We start from the raw sequence: 21,343 nt of genomic DNA on the forward strand, positions 1-21,343 counted from the left end.
TATAATGCGCATGTCCGTGGTGGTGCGTCTCCTGCTCTCTGCATGGAGTAAAGCTTGGTATCTCTTATAATGCGCATGTCCGTGGTGGTGCGTCTCCTGCTCTCTGCATGGAGTAAAGCTTGGTATCTCTTATAATGCGCATGTCCGTGGTGGTGCGTCTCCTGCTCTCTGCATGGAGTAAAGCTTGGTATCTCTTATAATGCGCATGTCCGTGGTGGTGCGTCTCCTGCTCTCTGCATGGAGTAAAGCTTGGTATCTCTTATAATGCGCATGTCCGTGGTGGTGCGTCTCCTGCTCTCTGCATGGAGTAAAGCTTGGTATCTCTTATAATGCGCATGTCCGTGGTGGTTAGTGTTTCCTTTTCTACGCATGGAGTAAAGCTTGGTATCTCTTATAATGCGCATGTCCGTGGTGGTGCGTCTCCTGCTCTCTGCATGGAGTAAAGCTTGGTATCTCTTATAATGCGCATGTCCGTGGTGGTGCGTCTCCTGCTCTCTGCATGGAGTAAAGCTTGGTATCTCTTATAATGCGCATGTCCGTGGTGGTTAGTGTTTCCTTTTCTACGCATGTCGTAAAGCTTGGTATCTCTTGTGTTGCGCATGCCCCAGGTGATTAGTCGCTCCTGGTCTGCGCAGCCTCAGTACAGACATTTGTGTTGCAGTCTTTCGAGCTCTTCAGGTCTCCTGAGTTGCATTGGAAGGCAATCTCGACAAGACAAGAGCACTGTGGAAAAACCCACCCAAGATCACTGGTGAGAAATGCCTTCACAGGGGTCCGATGAGGTGAGTTTCTACTGTTTTTCCAAATCGAAACGTGGCAAAAGCCTCACCTTCTGCCATTGCTCACCATTATCCAGCTGGACAAATGTGGCAAAAGCCTCACCCTCTGCCATCGATCACCATTATCCAGGGCACACAAGTGGCAAAAGCCTCACCCTCTGCCATATCTCACCATTATCCAGCTGGACAAATGTGGCAAAAGCCTCACCCTCTGCCATCTCTCACCATTATCCAGGACACACACGTGGCAAAAGCCTCACCCTCTGCCATCGATCACCATTATCCAGGGCACACAAGTGGCAAAAGCCTCACCCTCTGCCATCTCTGGACAAATGTGGCAAAAGCCTCACGCTCTGCCATCTCTCACCATTATCCAGCTGGACAAATGTGGCAAAAGCCTCACCCTCTGCCATCTCTCACCATTATCCAGGACACACACGTGGCAAAAGCCTCACCCTCTGCCATATCTCACCATTATCCAACTTGACACACACGTGGCAAAAGCCTCACCCTCTGCCATCCCTCGCCATTATCCAACTGGACAAATGTGGCAAAGCCTCACCCTCAGCCATCTCTCGCCATTATCCAGAGGCACACACGAGGCAAAAGCCTCACTCATTATCCAACTGGACACACACGTGGCAAAAGCCTCACCCTCTGCCATCTCTCACCATTATCCAGGAAACAGACGTGGCAAAAGCCTCACCCTCTGCCATATCTCACCATTATCCAACTGGACACACACGTGGCAAAAGCCTCACCCTCTGCCATCTCTCACCATTATCCAGCTGGACACACAAGTGGCAAAAGCCTCGCCCACTACCATCTTTATTTATTTGCATTTTTGAAGCACTCACACAGCCCCGGGGCATCGAGGCGCTGTTATCTCACCATTATCCAGCTGGACGCAATTGGCAAACGCCTCACCCTCTGCCACCTCTCACTATTATCTAGGACACACACGTGGCAAAAGCCTCACCCTTTGCCACCTCTCACCATTATCCAGGACACACACGTGGCAAAAGCCTCACCCTCTGCCATCTCTCACCATTATCCAGCTGGACAAATGTGGCAAAAGCCTCACCCTCTGCCATCTCTCACCATTATCCAGCTGGACAAATGTGGCAAAAGCCTCACCCTCTGCCATCTCTCACCATTATCCAGCTGGACAAACGTGGCAAAAGCCTCACCCTCTGCCATCTCTCACCATTATCCAACTGGACACACAAGTGGCAAAAGCCTCGCCCTCTGCCATCTTTCACCATTATCCAGCTAGACACGCGTGGCAAAAGCCTCACCCTTTGCCACCTCTCACCATTATCCAACTGGACACACGTGGCAAAAGCCTCACCCTTTGCCACCTCGCACCATTATCCAACTGGACACAAATGGCAAAAGCCTCACCCTCTGCTATCTCTCACCATTATTCAGTTGGATACACAAGTGGCAAAAGCCACACCCTTTGCCATCTCTCACCATTACCCAACTGGACATACGTGCCAAATGCCTCACCCTCTCCCATCTCTCACCATTATCTAGCTGGACAAACGTGGCAAAAGCCTCACTCTCTGCCATCTCTCACCATTATCTAGCTGGATAAACGTGGCCAAAGCCTCACCCTCGCCATCTCTTACCATTATCCAACTGGACACACAAGTGGCAAAAGCCTCGCCCTCTGCCATCTCTCACCATTATCCAGCTGGACACACGTGGCAAAAGCCTCATCGCTTACCATTATCCAGTACACACACGTGGCAAAAGCCTCACCCACTGCCACCTCTCACCATTATCCAACTGGACACACACGTGCCAAAAGCCTCACCCTCTGCCATCTCTCACCATTACCCAAGTGGACACATGTGGCAAAAGCTTCACCCTCTGCCATCTCTCACCATTATCCAGCTGGTCAAATGTGGCAAAAGCCTCACCTTCTGCCATCTCCCACCATTATCCAGGACACACACGTGGCAAAAGCCTCACCCCCTGCCATCTCTCGCCATTATCCAGCTGGACAAATGTGGCAAAAGCCTCACCCTCTGCCATCTCTCACCATTATCCAGCTGGTCAAATGTGGCAAAAGCCTCACCTCCGCCATCTCTCACCATTATCCAGCTGGTCAAATGTGGCAAAAGCCTCACCCTCTGCCATCCCTCACCATTATCCAGCTTGACAAATGTGGCAAAAGCCTCACCCTCTGCCATCTCTCACCGTTATCCAGGACACACGCGTGACAAAATCCTCACCCTCTGCCATATCTCACCATTATCCAACTGGACACACACATGGCAAAAGCCTCACCCTCTGCCATCTCTCGCCATTATCCAACTGGACACACAAGTGGCAAAAGCCTCGCCCTCTGCCATCTCTCACCGTTATCTAACTGGACAAACGTGGCAAAAGCCTCACCCTCTGCAATCTTTATTTATTTGCATTTTTGCATTTTTAAGTGCTCACACAGCCTGGTGGCATTGAGGCGCTGTTATCTCTCACCATTATCCAGCTGGACGCAATTGGCAAAAGCCTCACCCTCTGCTATCTCTCACCATTATCCAGTTGGATACACAAGTGGCAAAAGCCACACCCTTTGCCATCTCTCACCATTGCCCAACTGGACACACACGTGCCAAAAGCCTCATCCTCTGCAATCTCTCACCATTATCCAGGACACACACGCAGCAGAAGCCTCACTCTCTGCCATCTCTCACCATTACCCAAGTGGACACATGTGGCAAAAGCCTCACTCTCTGCCATCTCTCACCATTATCCAGCTGGTCAAATGTGGCAAAAGCCTCACCCTCTGCCATCTCTCACCATTATCCAGCTGGTCAAATGTGTTGCAAAAGCCTCACCCTCTGCCATCCCTCACCACCATTATCCAGCTGGACAAATGTGGCAAAAGCCTCACCCTCTGCCATCTCTCACCATTATCCAGGACACACACGTGGCAAAAGCCTCACCCTCTGCCATATCTCACCATTATTCAACTGGACACACACATGGCAAAAGCCTCACCCTCTGCCATCTCTCGCCATTATCCAACTGGACACACAAGTGGCAAAAGCCTCGCCCTCTGCCATCTCTCACCATTATCTAACTGGACAAACGTGGCAAAAGCCTCACCCTCTGCAATCTTTATTTATTTTCATTTTTGCATTTTTAAGTGCTCACACAGCCTGGGGGCATCGAGGCGCTGTTATCTCTCACCATTATCCAGTTGGACGCAATCGGCAAAAGCCTCACCCTCTGCTATCTCTCACCATTATCCAGCTGGACAAACGTGGCAAAAGCCTCACCCTCTGCCATCTCTCACCATTATACAGCTGGACAAATGTGGCAAAAGCCTCATCCTCTGCCATCTCTCACCATTATCCAGCTGGACACACATAGCAAAAGCCTCATCGCTTACCATTATCCAGTACACACACGTGGCAAAAGCCTCACCCCCTACCATCGCTCACCATTACCCAACTGGACACACAAGTGGCAAAAGCCTCACCCATTACCACCTCTCACCATTATCCAACTGGACACACACGTGCCAAAAGCCTCACCCTCTGCAATCTCTCACCATTATCCAGGACACACACGCAGGAGAAGCCTCACTCTCTGCCATCTCTCACCATTACCCAAGTGGACAAATGTGGCAAAAGCCTCACCGTCTGCCATCTCTCACCATTATCCATCTGGTCAAATGTGGCAAAAGCCTCACCCTCTGCCATCCCTCACCATTATCCAGCTGGTCTAATGTGGCAAATGCCTCACCCTCTCCCATCTCTCACCATTATCCAGTACACACACGTGGCAAAAGCCTCACCCCCTACCATCTCTCACCATTATCCAGGACACACACGCAGCAGAAGCCTCACTCTCTGCCATCTCTCACCATTACCCAAGTGGACACGTGGCAAAAGCCTAACCCTCTGCCATCTCTCAGCATTATCCAGGACACACACGCAGGAGAAGCCTCTCCCTCTGCCATCTCTCGCCATTATCCAGGACACACAAGCAGCAGAAGCCTCACTCTCTGCCATCTCTCACCATTACCCAAGTGGACAAATGCGGCAAAAGCCTCACCCTCTGCCATCTCTCACCATTATCCAGGACACACACGCAGCAGAAGCCTCACTCTCTGCCCTTTACCACCATTATCCAGTGGCACACACATGGCAAAAGCCTCACTCTCTTCCATCTCTCACCATTATCGAACCGGACACACACGTGGCAAAAGCCTCACCCCAAGCCATCTCTCACCATTATCTAGTGGTACACACGTGGCAAAAGCCTCACCCATCTCTCACCATTATCCAGCTGGACACACGTGGCAAAAGCCTCACCCTGTGCCATCTCTCACCGTCTATTCAGCAACACTTAGGATTCTGGGAGTTGTAGTTTCTCTTGACCCATTTAATGTGTGCAGACGGTTTATCATTCCCACAATGCACAGCACTGTTGTCTTAATAAACCGTACTTTCTGACAGTGGGCCTCATTACGACCCAGGCGGTAAGTTACGTGGACTTACCGCCCCATTCCGACCTTGGCGGGGCGGTAAGTCCCCAATCCCCATTTACCCTTCCCCATTCCCATTTTTGCCCCATAGGGCATAATGGGAGTGGGGAAGGCGTTAATTACGCCACCGTAAATTACGGTGGCGTAATTAACTCCATGGTCCCTTAGCGCCATGGATTTTAACACCTGCTAAAAGCAGGTGTTAAATCCGCCATGGCGCTAAGGGACCTCGTACTCAGGCGGTAAGGGTCGGCGCTGTTTACGCCGGCGTAAACCCCTTACCGCCTGAGTCGTAATGAGGCCCAGTGACCGTTATCACATGGGGCTAGCTGCAAACTGTGCAGAACTTGCTTTTCTGGTTTGTGTGTATCAAAGCGGGCTGCTTCTATCGGATACATTGCAGAGCTCCCAAGGTGCTCCTTCTCATGCATGAAAAAACAATCCAGTCCTATTTCTTTCCCTTCAAATTCTGAGAATTGTATTACTAAATCTAAAATGGAAAGGATAAAACTGCATCTCCCAGAAAGGACATGGTGCCTTTCTTGTGCATGAAATTGGGGAAACGTGGACGCTCTCACACTGTAAATAAAGTACTGTGAGCAGGGAAATACCTTAACAAGGGGCAGAGACAGTGAATTGCAGGTGGGAGTGGACCAAAGAAGAGGGCACAATGGATGGAGCAGGAGCAAAGCTGAGGGATAAGGAGTGACGGGCACGTTCAAGAACGTCGCCATGACGTTTCATGGGTTGGTTTTGAAGGGCGACTTGAGAGTGGTCTATGATGAAGGCAAGAGGATTGTTGTTGCAGATGTTTGGATGGTAGAAGTCACTCAAGACACATTAGGGTCTTCAGCGGGAAGGGGCTTAAGAGTGAGTTCAGGGAAGAAGGAAGTTAGAGCGCCTTGTGCTCTGGCAGAAGAGGATAGTTTGCGAGGTAGCTATGAGGAGGTGGAAGGTAACATGGTCAAAGGAAGAGGGGAGGACATCTGGGGTAAGAGGGGTGGATGGGCAAGCCTTGGTGATCATGAACACCACCCTCCCACCTTTATTCACTAATGAAGAAGAGTGGGAGAAAGTGGCTGGGTATGTGTAGGTAGCTGCGAGTGTGTCAGGGTCTGTGCAGAGGTGCTAGTGTGTCAGGGTCTGTGTGGAGAGGTGCTAGTGTGTCAGGGTCTGTGTGGAGAGGTGCTAGTGTGGGAGGGTCAGCGTGGAGAGCTGCTAGTGTGTCAGGGTCTGTGCAGAGGTGCTAGTGTGTCAGGGTCTGTGTGGAGAGGTGCTAGTGTGTCAGGGTCTGTGTGGAGAGCTGCTAGTGTGGGAGGGTCAGCGTGGAGAGCTGCTAGTGTGTCAGAGTCTGTGCAGAGGTGCTAGTGTGTCAGGGTCTGTGTGGAGAGGTGCTAGTGTGTCAGGGTCTGTGCAGAGGTGCTAGTGTGTCAGGGTCTGTGTGGAGAGGTGCTAGTGTGTCAGGGTCTGTATGGAGAGGTGCTAGTGTGTCAGGGTCTGTGTGGAGAGGTGCTAGTGTGTCAGGGTCTGTGTGGAGAGGTGCTAGTGTGACAGGGTATGTGTGGAGAGGTACTAATGTGTCAGGGTGAGTGATGACAGCTGCTAGTGTGGGAGGGTCAGCGTGGAGAGCTGCTAGTGTGGCAGGGTCTACAAGGAGAGCTGCCAGTGTGGCAGGGTCTGTGTGAAGAGCTAAGGGTATGGTATTGTCCATGTGGGAAGCTGATAGTGTGAGCAGTGTCAGTGTGGAGAGCTGCTGGGGTGGCAGCGTCAGTGTGGAGAGCTGCTGGGGTGGCAGGGTCTGTGTGGAGAGGTGCTAGTGTGTCAGGGTCTGTGTGGAGAGGTGCTAGTGTGTCGGGGTCTGTGTGGAGAGGTGCTAGTGTGACAGGGTATGTGTGGAGAGGTACTAATGTGTCAGGGTGAGTGATGACAGCTGCTAGTGTGGGAGGGTCAGCGTGGAGAGCTGCTAGTGTGGCAGGGTCTACAAGGAGAGCTGCCAGTGTGGCAGGGTCTGTGTGAAGAGCTAAGGGTATGGTATGGTCCATGTGGGAAGCTGATAGTGTGAGCAGTGTCAGTGTGGAGAGCTGCTGGGGTGGCAGCGTCAGTGTGGAGAGCTGCTGGGGTGGCAGGGTCTGTGTGGAGAGCTGCTGGGGTGGCAGGGTCAGTGTGGAGAGCTGCTGGTGTGGCAGGGAGAATGTGCAGAGTTGCTAGTGTGCATAGCTGATAGTGTCGGGTGGTCAGTGTGTAGTGTGGCAGGGTCAATATGTAGATCTGCTAGCATGAGGGGGTCAATGTGTAGAACTGCTAGTGTGGCAGGGTCAGTGTGTAGATTTCCCAGTTTGACGGATCTGTGTGGCGTGTGCTAGGGTGGCAGGGTCTGTGTGGGGTGTGCTAGGGTGGCAGGGTCTGTGTGTAGATTTACTAGCGTGGCAGGATCTGTGTGGCGTGTGCTAGGGTGGCAGGGAACTGTGTGGTGCCTGATAGGGTGGCAGGGACCTGTGTGGTGCGTGCTAGGGTGGCTGTGTGGTGTGTGCTAGGGTGGCAGAGTCTGTGTGGAGAGCTGCTAGTGGGGCATAGACTGTGGTTAGAGCTGCTAGTGTGGTAGGGCCAGTGTGCAGAGCTGCTTGCATGGCAGGGTCTTTGTGGCGAGCTGCTAGTGGGGCATGGTCTGTGTGGCGAGCTCCTAGTGTGACAGGGTCTGTGCGGAGAGCAGATAATGTGGCTGGGTCTGTGTGTACAGCTGCTAGTGCGACAGCGTCAGTGTAGAGAGCTGCTAGTGTGACAGGGTCAGTGTAGAGAGCTGCAAGTGCGACAGAGTCAGTGTAGAGAGCTGCTAGTGCGGCAGGGTCTATGTGAAGAGCTGCTAGTGGGACATGGTCTGTGTGTAGAGCTGCTTGTGTGGCAGGGTCCGTGTGGCGAGCTGCTAGTGTGGCAGGGTCTGTGTGGCGAGCTGCTACTGTTGAATAACAAAAGGGACTGCTCAAGGAGTGTGGAAGGACTTCAGAGCTACAAACCGTTGAAACATAAGGGTGGTGTCCTGCCACACAAATTCATATAAATATTACTCTGCATTCACATTTGCTGCAAAGATTGTACCATTTAACATGCCAAGTATCGAGGAAACTATATACTTATGCTAAATGAAGATGTAAGCAAAAAAAATACATATTGACCATTAGCCTATTTATTTAGCTGATGTAAAATGAACATGGGTTTGGTGTCCCATAATCTTTTGCAATTTTTTGTTTTTTTGGGGGACAACACCTGCCTAATATTTGGCAGACATATTGGAAAACAGAAAAACAAACATAAAAATCAATCCAAATTGCTCATAAGTGAACATAGAGATGCCAATGCATAGACATAGATGCAGGGCGGTCATTCCGCAATGAATGCTGATGGGGGTAGCCTCTATACAAATCACATCTAAATCAAAGTGAATTTATAAACATAGAGCTGAGACTAGTCTTCACAAGTACATCCTAATTAGCACTTGAAGAGTGAATTTATAAACAGTGAACTGAAGCTAATCTTCACAGGTACATCCTAGTTGTTGTTTCCAAGGTGTGCTGGATATTGGGAGGTAACCAAGTCTTTGGTCTACGTCTAGATGTAGATCAGATGGTGTATTGGGAAGGGGATAGATTGCCCAGACGATGAAGTGTCCCGCGACGTTTCGGCATAAAAAGCCTTCTTCAAGGGCCTGGACTGGGTCTCCCTGGGTAGAATGGGGTAAAGGGCGTCTTCCAATGGCGCAGAGGTGGAGAAGCCTGGCAGCAAATTAAGTAACTGGAAGGCGATTCTGTACTTGGCGCCCTTGGCTGATCCGCTGCGTGGGTTCAGGGCAAAATGCTGTGCTGGGCGGATCTTTTGGGGGGCAGAAGCCCGAAGATGGGATGATTTTTAGCCCCGCTGTGAATTCACTGAAGTGGCAGCGTGGACGCTTGCACATAAAAATGAACGCAGGTCATCAAGAAGAAGTCTGGGTTCCCCCGATATTGCACCGTGCCTCTGAACACTCAACAGGAACACTGACATGTATAAAGAGCTGAAAACCAGTCTCAGTCTCTGAACATGTTCCACCTCCGCATCCTGGGACAGTCTTCTTGGACATAACCAGCTTAATGCTCAGTACATTTTTTCAGGTACTCTTCTAGATTCACTTTGCTACCATCGCTGTTCCTCACAGGGAATATTCAAACCGTCCCTCTATCTATAATTCTCTGCTACCGCACCGTGGTCGTCACCCTCCAAACTTGAGGAGCCCTACCTTCGCTGTCCGGTGCCAACATACAATCTGCTAGTGTGGCAGGGTCTGTGGCGAGCTGCTATTGCGGCAGGTTCTGTGTGGAGAGCTGCTAATGCGGCAGGGTCTGTGTGGATGGTGTCGGGTGGTCAATGTGTAGAATCGCTAGTTTGGCAACATCAATATGTAGATCTGCTAGCATGAGCGGGTCAATGTGTAGAGCTGCTAGTGTGGCAGGGTCAGTGTGGTGAGCTGCTAGTGTGGCAGGGTCTGTGTGGAGAGTTGCTAGTGCAGCAGGGTCAATGTTTAGAGCTGCTAGTGCGGCAGGGTCTGTGTGCAGAGCTGCAGGTGTGGCAGGGTCTGTGTGCAGAGCTGCTAGTGCGGCAGGGTCTGTGCGGAGAGCTGCTAGTGCGGCAGGGTCTGTGCGGAGAGCTGCTAGCGTGGCAGGGTCTGTTTGGAGAGCTGCCAGTGTAACAGGGTCTGTGTGAAGTGCTGCTAGTGTGGCAGGGTCTGTTTGGAGAGCTGCCAGTGTGGCAGGGTCTGTTTGGAGAGCTGCCAGTGTGGCAGGGTCTGTGTGGAGAGCTGCTAGTGCAGCAGGGTCAATGTTTAGAGCTGCTAGTGCGGCAGGGTCTGTGTGCAGAGCTGCAGGTGTGGCAGGGTCTGTGTGCAGAGCTGCTAGTGTGGCAGGGTCTGTGCGGAGAGCTGCTAGTGTGGCAGGGTATGTTTGGAGAGCTGCTAGTGTGGCAGGGTATGTGTGGAGAGCTGCTAGGGTGGTAGGGTCTGTGTGCAGAGCTGTTAGGGCGGCAGGGTCATGGGCTATCTATGTCTCAATGATTGCCATGCTGGAGAGATGTTGTATCTTTTCTGCTTAATTCTTTTGGGCCTTTATACCATCTGTCCGCCCAGTGGCCTATATGGGTCTGTCAAGAAATTGATCAGCTTGTTTCCAAAAACGGAACTAGCCAGTCAGATGATACTGAACTGAAATTTTCTAAATCTTCATGCTAAAAGGCCTGGTGCTTTATTGAGGAAAAGTGTTTCCAAATAAGCTAAGTGCTGAAAATCCTGCTGAGTTGTTCAGAGAAAACTGTGCAGTTTGCAAGGGGGTGCCTGTGCATCTAATAAATAGAGCTCCCTAGAGTAACTGAGAGGTAGGGGTTTACTATTCGGTGGAATACCAAATAGTTGGCCTAAGTTTTTGGCCTGAGACGAATAGTAATTTACTACTAAAAATGTGTCAATATTTGCATAAAAAGCCAAACTGTTGGCTTTGCCAATGCTTGTTTTAACAGGACTTCATTGAAGGACATGCATAGTGCTTACAAATAGATCATAGGATATGATATGGCATTTATAACGTGCCTATACACAAGGGTTTCAAGCTGTAACTAAGCTTTAGAAGAGGAGTTTTATGATTGCTTGCTTTTATTACCTAATAATACATTTGGAAGCTAACTGTAGCTGTGCACGAGTTTCAGTCGAAAATGTTCCATCAGAACTCCAATTACTTAAACATTTACATATTATAATAGACATTGCTAATAACAAAGAAACATTTTTTAAAAGTATTTCCCAGTCTTTCCAAATCAATCCCTGCTCCGTCAAGTAAAAGTTGAAGCCCCCTTAGCGAAATGGTGTTCCCCGCCTAGTGTGCTCAGAGCATGTTGTTCTCTCCTTTTATTCTGCAGGGTGGGCACTAAAGCAGACATTATGGGCGCTGTGGGTGGTGGATAGAGGAAGCAGGTGGAGAGTGCTGCTTTCAGTACTGTGCCAGCCTTTCCTAATTTACTTTATGCACTGGAGGGAGGGGAGGAGAAGGGGCATCTCTGCCCATGGAGGGTGCCCGGCCAGGGGGTCCTTGCATGCTCCAGCCCTCACTGCGTGCTGCCCACTGGTGCCCTCACACACATACCTCCTCAGTGACTGGCGCACCTTCCTTCCATCCCGCCGCCGCTGCAGAGCCTGATCTGCGCCTGTGCCTTTATACGGGTCTCGCTCTCTGGAATGTGAGAAACCAGATGGTGTCTCACCCGCTAATTCCCGGGGATCGCTCTCTCAGGTGGCCAGGGCACAGCCATCGCCTTTGGATATCCGATGGTGAGATGCGGTATTCTCCTCCTTTTTTGTTCATTTACCCCATCCTATTTTTTTAAGGATTTTCCGAAGTCCCACCTCGCACCCCCCCCCCCTCTTTTTACACAAACACTGGGCAGAAGAGGAGGGTGACTGAGCGTAACCAGAATAACTCTTTCACTTTGTACTGGACATGTCCCGTTAAACGGGTCAGGCAAAGTCAGGCACTAAGTGCAAACACATATTACAAGTTAGGCAACACCTAAAGACACACTCCGAGCAAGGCGGAACAAGAGTATGAGCACAACTTCTAGGACAAAGGCACAACTACTGGAGCAGAGCAACGGACCAAGCGACAAGAGCAGCAAGCCGAAAACCTCAAGGATTCCCTACTGAAGGTCGTTGCCTCAGGCAGACCGCGAAAGACACATGGAGAAGGCCAGATCCCACAAGCGAAGATTGCATTGTGTTTCAAGGACGCAAGCGATCCTCCGGGGTGAATGGCAGAGTTGGGGAGGCATGGCCAAGCCAGTGGTATTAACCTTGACTAGTAATTTGGAAATCGCAAACCAAGAAAAGAAGCGCACAAAGCCGGTGAGTTGACAAGTGACCTGACAGACCGGTATGTGTTAAAGCGAATGAAGTAGCAACATTATAGGCTGCACGAGTGTGGATGAACGGCAGACCTGTGAATGAACTTTAAAACAAAATGTAGCTGTGAGATCAGCGATACTAAGTAACGGAGTGGTCCGGTGAAAGGAAGTAGCCCATTTGAAAGTCTCTGTGAAAGGTACATTTTTTGAAGCTAAAAGGCGAACAAACCGCAAAAGTGAAATAAAGAAGATCAATTCCTACGGAAGGGAAGGGCAGAGTGGAACTGAAATGGTGAACGTTGAGTCTAAGTGGTCCTGCGGTGGTCTATAAAGAAATCCATGCACAAGACTTCGACATCTGAAAGTGGTCCGAGCCCAACTGAGGGAGATCTGCAGTATAAGCATGTGGAAGGGAGCCCCCTCGCAACTTTGTGTTGAACTTTATCATGAGAGGTCAGAGCCCGACAGAGGGGAACCTACAAGAACTGTGTGGTGAAAGGTCTGAGCCCGGTAGAGGGGGATCTTTGTGAACGTTTTGGTTGAAACAGTATTTTGGAAGTCAGTGAAAGAGACTTTAACGTGGAAGGCCAGGCGGGCCTCGATCCATGGTTTTAACCCTCTAACTGCCATGGGTTCCTCCCCCGCCCCCCAGCGCCAAGGCCTTTTTTGTTGATTTCGGTATGCCGCCATTCAATGCCTTGTAACTTTTTTGTTACATCAGATATCTTGGCCAAATTTTGCCCCTTTTTTTCCCACATGTAGGCGGTCGTAACGCTACCCAGGAATCCTAGGTTGCTGTAGGGGGGTGAGAGAAAATAACAAAAAAGGGCGCAAAAATGATGTACAAAGAAGCCTGTGGTTTTTTCCTTGTAAGAGCTAGGAACAAATGGTTTGCTGTTCTGAATTCCCCAAGTTCCTGGCTTTCGGGAACAGGTTTAGTGGAAACAATGTAGTTTACATGATCCATAGGAGTGTCCTGGCTCTCCGAGCTGTGGCGAGAGGCACTACATGGGACAGGGCTGAGGAGAGGGAAGTAAGCCTGGCGTGCTGGAATAGTCATGTCATGCACTTGGGTGTGGTGAAACCGTGTCTGAAAGTGAGGTGGCTGAAACTTGGTAATGCCAGCCTCAGTAGTCATGCAGGCGCAAGTATTAATGTGATGCATCCATGTCAAAAGTGAGGTTGGTGTAACTTGGAGAGGCCTTTCTAAGTTATTGTGCATGAAAAATAAGGCCGCCAAGGGATGTAGCTAGAGAGGGATATAAGCATGTGCCTCTAAGGCAGGCAAAGGACTTGGGTGGGCAGTACCCAAGTGTGTTAACTTCTGCAATGCAATGCTTGGGTATCCCTAACAGGACAAGCTAACTGTGTCATTACAGTGGCCCAGGAGGTGGAAAATGAGCTGAATCAATTATGAAGGTAATTTTCAGAGGGAGAGACTTCATTAAGGCCACATTCAATTGTGCGTAATTTAAAAATCCACCACGCCTCTTTATAGTTCAGAGCATTTTTGATGTTAGAGGTGTTTTGAATTTTGTCCAAGACCCACCATTGCATCTGGTCTTGTGTATGTTGGAATTCGAGGTAGTGGGCAACCAAGGGTGCTGTGGCAGAGCGGCATCTTATTTTTGAGCGATGTTCACCAATGCGTTTGTGCACGGGTCTTGCAGTCTGTCCTACATATCGAAGGCCACAGGGCACTCAATGGCATAAATCACATTGGGAGTCTTGCAATTCGTGAATTGCCGTAGAGTCCAATCTTTGCCTGCAATTTTGAATGTTTTTATTTTGCTGGTGTATTTGCAGACTGAGCAATTTCCACATGGGTGATGGCCTGTCATTGTTCTCAAGTTCCAAAGCCCCGTTCTGATGGTTTTCTTGGGGAGTCGGGCATGTGTTAGCCATTCACTGAGATTTTTTGATCTTTTGAGTACCATCCTCGGTATCGGTTCGTCAGGTAGATTTTGGTGCACAAGGTGCCAGAATTGTTTGATAATTTTCTTGATTCTGTTTGTGTCTGGCCCGAAGGCGGTGATGGAAGTAATGCGGTTGTTAGTTGTGTCTCTGATCCTGGGCTGCAGTAGGGTTTCTCTTGGTATACATAGTACTCTTTTCTGTGTATTTTTGAGTAATTTTCTTGGATAAACTTGGGCAGTGAGTTTGGATTCTAGATGTTCAGCATGAGGTCGATATTGCTATGTTTCCAAGCAATTTCTGTGTACTCTTAAAAATTGGACGAACAGTACATTGATTCTTAAGCTCTGTGGATGACTACTTTTGAAATGAAGTAGTGTGTTTCTGTCGGTTACTTTACCATATAGAGTGCATTGGAGCCTGTTCCCCTCTGCGGTGATCGTCAAGTCCAGAAAGTTGGTGGATAGTTGACTGCTGCATAAGGTGAATTGAATTTCAGCTGATTGTGTGTTGAGCCAGGTATGGAAGATAGACAGTCCAGGTAGTGTTCCTTTCCACATAAACAGGATGTCGTCTATGTATCTGTACCAGTGGTTTATTTTGGTCAGAAAAGGGTTGTGTGTGTTGAGAACAAAGGAGGCTTCATACTCCGCCATGTATATAATTGCTAAACTGGGGCAAAGGCTGCCCCCATGGTGGTACCACTAGTTTGCAGGTAGAACGTCTCATTGAAGGTGAAGAAATTCTTGGTCAGTGCAATTTCTAAGAGCTCGATGATGAAGTTGATGGGCACTCTTCTTTGTTCCATGTGGTGAGTAAGGTGGTTGCGTATACACTCCAGGGCTGCTGTCTGGGGAATACTGGTATACAGTGCCTTGATGTCCGTTGTGGCTAAAGTATCCTGAGTGTTGTCAAAGGGAAGGTTTTCATAGATATTGATAGTCGACATGGTATCATTCAAGTATGTTGGGGTGCGTTGACAAAGTGGTTTAAGGAAGAAATCAATACATTTACATGAGGGCTCCAGGATGGATCCACATCCTGAGATAATAGGTCTGCCCTGTGGATTTCTGGCATCCTTGTGTACCTTAGGGAGTGCATAGAATGCTGGTGTTCTTCCCTCAGGAGTGTCCAAAAATGTTTCTTCATCATCCGTAATCCACTCTTGTTCCAGAGCATATCTGGTACTTTCTGCAATTTCCCGTTTGATGGTCTGGGTGGGATCTTGACTTCATTTTCTATAGTTGTTACCATCATCCAGTAATGTCATAACCATCATCTTGTATTGGGTGGTACTTTGTATCACTATGCCCCCACCTTTGTCTGCTGTCTTGATCACAATATTGTTATTGGATGATAATTGTCTGAGTCCCTGTCGTTCTCCGTTGGTAAGGTTGTGCCTAAGGGGCTTTTGTTTTTTCTGCAGATTCCTGATTTCCTGTTTTACACATTTTTCAAATGTGATAAGCGCTGGTTTGGTATTGTTGTCATTTGGGCAGAAGATGGACTTGGGTTTGAAACCTGTATTTTCTTCAATTGGGCGGGGGGTGGCTCGATGTCTTGAAAGAATGTTTTTAATCGGAATTTTTTGGAAGAAACTCTGGAGTTCATTTTCTAATGTGAACCAGTTAGTGGGATTGGTAGGGACGTAGGAAAGGCCTTTTCCTAAAACTGCCGTTTCTTCATCAGTAAGGTTGTGGTCTGAGAGATTAAAGATGGGCTGTTCTCCTGTATTTGTTATCATCATTGATTGCGGCGGCGTCCTGCTGGTGGGTGCCATTCTGGGTAAATTTGCATCGGCGGGGGGCCCCAGAACTTGTATCTGGGACCCCCTCAGCCTAAAAAAGGTGGTTGATGTTGAGAAAATGGCCTCTGCTGTGAGTATGGTCCAAATTGTTGGTTCTGGTCTCCTGACCCAGAGTCAGAGCTTGAAGTATCAGAAAAAGTTACCCATCTTTTTTTCTGTCTTGCTGCTTCTGCAGTGCTCTCTCTTTTTCCTTGTTCTCCTTGAATTCAGGTACTAGGTATGGATAGAACATTTCAATTTTGAACATGCCCATATCTTTTGCTAATTTTCTATATTTTTTCTACAGTGTATCTGACAGGAATTGGTCCATAATTTTGTTAATTTCCTTAAGTTTCTCCTTGGCATTATCCAATGCGGTGTTGTTTAGGAATTTTCTTTCTTCTTTTTCAGGTCTGATTGGATTTTAAGGTGGCAAAGGGCACCAGCAAATGGGTCGAAACGTTATGAAAACCACGCAAACACAACAAATGTCATACCTTCCCACGTTCCCACAGGTGTCCCGACGAAAACGGTACCTCACATGCGTGGGTGCAGCTACTTGGGCGCCAAGGGGAAAGCTGAAAACGCGGCCAATCCCAAGTCTTTCCGGACAACAGAATTTGTGGAATTCTGTTCAAGCGCACACCATACAGATATGGGCCTAGGGTGTCCAAGCCACCAAGAAAAACAGCGAACCCCATGCATTTCCGAAAAGAAGACACCCGTGGGAATCGGCAGAGGTCCGACTTGCGCAAATCGGCCCAGAATGTATTAGACAGAAACCCCGGCAAAGTCTGAAATGTGGCGAAAGAAACACAGTTTCTGCACATTTCACTCGGTTCACCCACCGCCAACAACACATGGCCTACCTTCCCACGTTCCCACAGCTGTCCTGATGAAAACGGTACCTCACATGTGTTGGTGTACCTACATGGGTGCAAAGGGGAAAGCCTAAAACACGGCTAACCCCACGTCTTTTCGTACAGCTGAATTTAAGGAATCTTTCTGAAGCGCACACCATACAGATATGGGCCTAGGGTGTCGAAGCCACCAAGGACAACAGGGAACCCCATGCATTTCTGAAAAGAAGGCACCCGTGGTAATCCAAAGATGTCTGACCTGCGCCAATCTCCCCAGAATGTATTACCCACAAGCCCTGCCAAAGACCCACATGGGAGAAGGGTGTCTAGACCAGGCCAGTGACATTATCACAGACTTTGCTGGAGCTCTGGCTGGCCTGCGTTACAGCTTCTCCCCACCAGGGAGTCCTGGTAGTGGGCCAATACCTCCCCGAAAGGGAAAAGCTGTAATGCAGCCCAGCCACAACTCCAGGACGGTTGGAGGTGATGTCCCCGACCTTGGACATCCATGTACCATGTGGGTGTACCGTTCCCTAAACACATCGGCAGCTCCAGGGTGCCCCGGCAGGATCCCCATTCCTCCCCTGAGGTGACATCTGTAACGTAGCACAGCCAGAAGTGCAGCCTGGGCTTGCAGACAGACAACCCACATGAGAGACATCCGCTCCCAGGGAAACACCAGTGTTCTGCTGGCATGGGGGGCAATTTTTGGCCTGCCCCTGCAATTGTGTACCAGCCCATCAAAATATCTGCCGAGACAGCCCATTCCCACCCACACCACCAACAATCCAGCCCCAGTCTCACCCACCCCACTGAGAGTGGGCCCTAACCATAGAATAATAAAAAACAGTACTCACATAACGTTGCAACTGCTTGCGTAGAAAAAGGTGTAAACAAAACAAAAAACATTTGTTACCTACGGTCACCCCAGCAAAAACAAATCTACACTCCTACTTTCCAATCATTCCCCCCCTTGCAAGCCATCCATTGTGGTCTACTGAACCTCACCCCCCCCCCCAGTAAAAAACATTTGCCCCAGGAAGGGCTGCTGAGGTGCCCCCCACACTCCATTTGGGGTGGGGGAGGGAGAGGCCCACCCCAAAACGTCGACCAGCCCCCCAGTGGATGGGGCAGCAGGGTTTGGGCACCCTGGGGACAGATTGGCACACCAATGTGCCCATCTGCGCCACGGGAAGTTTGGTAAACAAAGAAAGAAATTGAAAATGGCAGGATGCACTTTAGGGGGGGCTGAGGGACATCCTAAACCGCTGGGGAATTTTGTAATGTGAAGGGGGGTGCACCTCTCCACCCCCCACCGAAATGGAGGGGCGGGCCTTCTCATGTGGCCCTCCCTGGGGGCAGATAAATGGGGGGGCTGTCATGCACTCCTCCCTGGGGTCAGGTGTCCCTTCCTAGGACCAGATATCTTCCCCCAGGGAGGGATGCATGACATGGCCCCCACTCCATTGTGGGTGGGAGGGAGGGGGCCACCACCCCCTTCCCATTAGAAAATTCCCCGGCATGTTTGGGGTGCCCCAGAGCCCCCCTAAAATGCTGTCTACCATGTTCACTTTTTTCCTTTGTTTACCCAACTGCCCTTGGTGCAGATGGGCACATTGGTGTGCCAATCTGCCCCCAGGGTGCCCAAAACCTACTGCCCCACCCATTGTGGGGCCTGTCCGACATTTTGTGGTGGCCCTCTCCCCCCTGACCCCAAATGGGTGGAGGGGGCACATCATGCAGGCCTCCCTGCGGCTCCTACGAAAGGGCTGCATGAGGTGCCCACCCCCGCTCTCCGATTTAGACCATGGTGTCTCCACTGTGGCATGCTCAGCACCAAAAATCCTGAACTTATAGAACCTAATCATTGGAATGTCCGAAAATCGGCCATATCTGTGGTCTAATTGAATTAACTGTGAAGCGGACGACAAAAATTACACTTGTTTCGTTATATAATGTGGATTTTACAATACCAGAGTAGATAAAGCTACCCAGGTACTTAAAACGTGAGACAACCTCCACTGGTCTGCAATGTGCAATTTCAAATGTTTTCATTTCGATTGAGCCACATTTTAAATTCAAATCTTTGACTTGGGGATATTTAAGTTCAATTCAAGTATCATCAAAAATTGGTTTATTCCTTGCAAGGCGTGCTGCAAGCCACTCCGGGTTGTATCAAATATAATAATGTCTGCATAGTTCAAGTGTTGGACCTTGATGTTACCCAGGTGTGGGGAATTAGTGTGTACTTTGTCCCAGCAAAACCCCATCTTTTTGAATTTAAAAATTAAACAAAAGAGGAGCCAGGACACATCCTTGAAGTAGTCCCTGATTTCTCAATCCACTGTGACCAATTCCCCAAAGAATCCAACCTTCCACATAAGCCTATGTCCCTATGAAGGGCCACAAGAACACCAATTAAAGGGGCTGGGCATCAACAATTAAACAATTCCTTCCATACAACTGCACGATTGACGCAGTCAACAGCTTTACTTATGTCCAGAAAAGCAAGATACAAAGCACACTTCAGATCCCTTACTGGAGTGTCTAGAAGGGAGACAGAGAAGTTGTTTAGTCCTGCTCCGACTCCTTTCTTAAAGACGGCCTGATACAGATCCAAGTTGCCAGCATTTCTCTCCATGTGCATTACCCACTGTGCCTTTCATAAGAAAGGCCTTTTGTTCCTCCAAAACAACCTCACACACTACCACCCCACCCACATCCTCAGATCAGGTTCTGCACACCTCCTGGTAGCCCGCCTTTCAAGTTCTCCAGACTAGGAGGAGGTTGCTTCTCTGTCCTGGCACCCACCTTCTGGAACTCCCTCCCACTTGCTCTCCATCTCATAGAGGATCACCTGGCTGTTAGAAAAGTCCTCAAAACTTGGCTGTTCCCTCCCGCTTCCTGAACCCGCCCATCCCTGTGCCGCAATACCCCATCACGGCAACCGTGTACGGAGGACTCCTGAAGGTATCCAGTAACTTGTACGTGATAAGAATTCTGAAAGTGGACCGGGTATAGCACTCAGATGGGGGCTAGGGGTAGGCAATGCATCGCACTTAAACACACCTTGGGTGAAGCAATTGGATCAATATGGAGGAGGATAATTTGTTACATTTGAATCTTCATTTGTAGTCGGCACTGAATGTAACTCCAATGCATATGAGGGTAAGCATTGCCACCGCAGCTAGCCATGAACGGTGGGAGTTATTTGCACTTGATGGACCTGGGGATGGAAACGCATCACTCTAAGATCCTCTCGGAGAGGGACTATTTATTAATGTGAGACTAAGCTCTGCTCTTTGCACATGGATTGAATCCAGGGGATAGACCTTGTTGTTTGTGCGGCTAATCAATTTTTTCCTCTTGCACTGCGCACCTATAAAACTTAGCCGAAGCCACAGCCCCACTCCCACACAGCTCGGCACTCGCATATAACACAGACACTATTGTACAATACCTCTGCCATAAGAGTGAAGCTACATTTCACGACAGAAAATGTGAACTGTAGCTACTCACATCATTTTCTATCCACTTAAACACAAACCCTCTTGCTTAGTTCATAGTATATCTTCCTTCCTTCCCCCATTCACATGCCATTCAGACATGGGTGACTAGCAGGGTCTTGGCCACCCTCTCATAACTTTAATGGCTGAAATGCACACACGCATAGTAGCACCTCCCAATTGTCCCATATTTTGGACTTTGGTCCCTCTACATTCAACCAACAGCCCGTTAGGAGCATAATTATTGTGAAGGGCGCTATACTAATGACAAAATGAATTAATACAAGTACATATCAAAGCCTTAAAAAATGAGGAGGTCACATGGGGCATGGCACAGGGAGTGCAGCGCAGATCTTAGGTTCAAGCAAAGTTTACACCCCTCTCCAGCTGCTCAGTGGCCTCCAGTTCTGCTCTTAGTTTGTAGATACATTGGGCCTCATTACGACTTTGGCGGTAGCCGTGCTGGTAAATACTGGCACGGCTGCCATTAGAGTCATGAATTTTCCGGCGCCCGGTAATGGCCAATTACCGGGACATTATAGCCTGGCGGGCTGAAAGGCACCCGCAAGCAGAACCTGTAGTTTGCCGGTCCAGAAACAACGGTACCGGCAAGCTTACTGGTACCGTGGTTTCCGGACCGGCAACCTTGTAATGAGGCCCATTGTAAAGTAATCGCTAAAAGTGTTCAAATCATTACTATTTTTCAATAAAGCAGACATATGATGCATTTTCTAAAGCCATATTTTAAAGCAGTCATCAACATTCTTTGGGCCTCATTACACGTTGTGCGGTAACCATGGCGCTATTAGCGCCATGGTTGCCGCCGGTATTTTAAGGTGTCCGCCTTGGTGGATGGCGGAATTACCGGCCTACTCCAAGGTGAGCGGGGCCGGTAATTCCCCATTCACCAAAGCCCTTCCCCATTCCCATTTTTGCCCCCATTGGGCATAATGGGAATGGGGAAGGCGCTAATTACGGTACCGCTAATTGCGGTACCGTAGTTAGCACCAAGGTCCCTTTGCGGCACCCTACTTTAACGGCTGGTAAAACCAGCTGTTAAAGTAGGGTGCCGCAAAGGGAAC

The 21,343-nt window shown here is 49.3% G+C and overlaps 1 protein-coding gene across 1 annotated transcript in view; it reads left to right on the plus strand.

Moving 5' to 3' along the window:
* Positions 1-681: 681 nt before the first annotated feature.
* LOC138489433 (zinc finger protein 271-like) overlaps positions 682-21,343 on the plus strand; it is a 37,393-nt gene continuing 16,731 nt past the window's right edge. Inside the window, exon 1 of the mRNA XM_069617149.1 lies at positions 682-782. Coding sequence (XP_069473250.1) covers positions 759-782 — 24 coding nt within the window. The 5' untranslated portion in view covers positions 682-758. The remainder of the gene's footprint in view (positions 783-21,343) is intronic.

The sequence above is a fragment of the Ambystoma mexicanum genome, chromosome 9, assembly GCF_040938575.1.
Source record: "Ambystoma mexicanum isolate Mex_15411 chromosome 9, UKY_AmexF1_1, whole genome shotgun sequence".
Lineage (NCBI taxonomy): Eukaryota > Metazoa > Chordata > Amphibia > Caudata > Ambystomatidae > Ambystoma > Ambystoma mexicanum.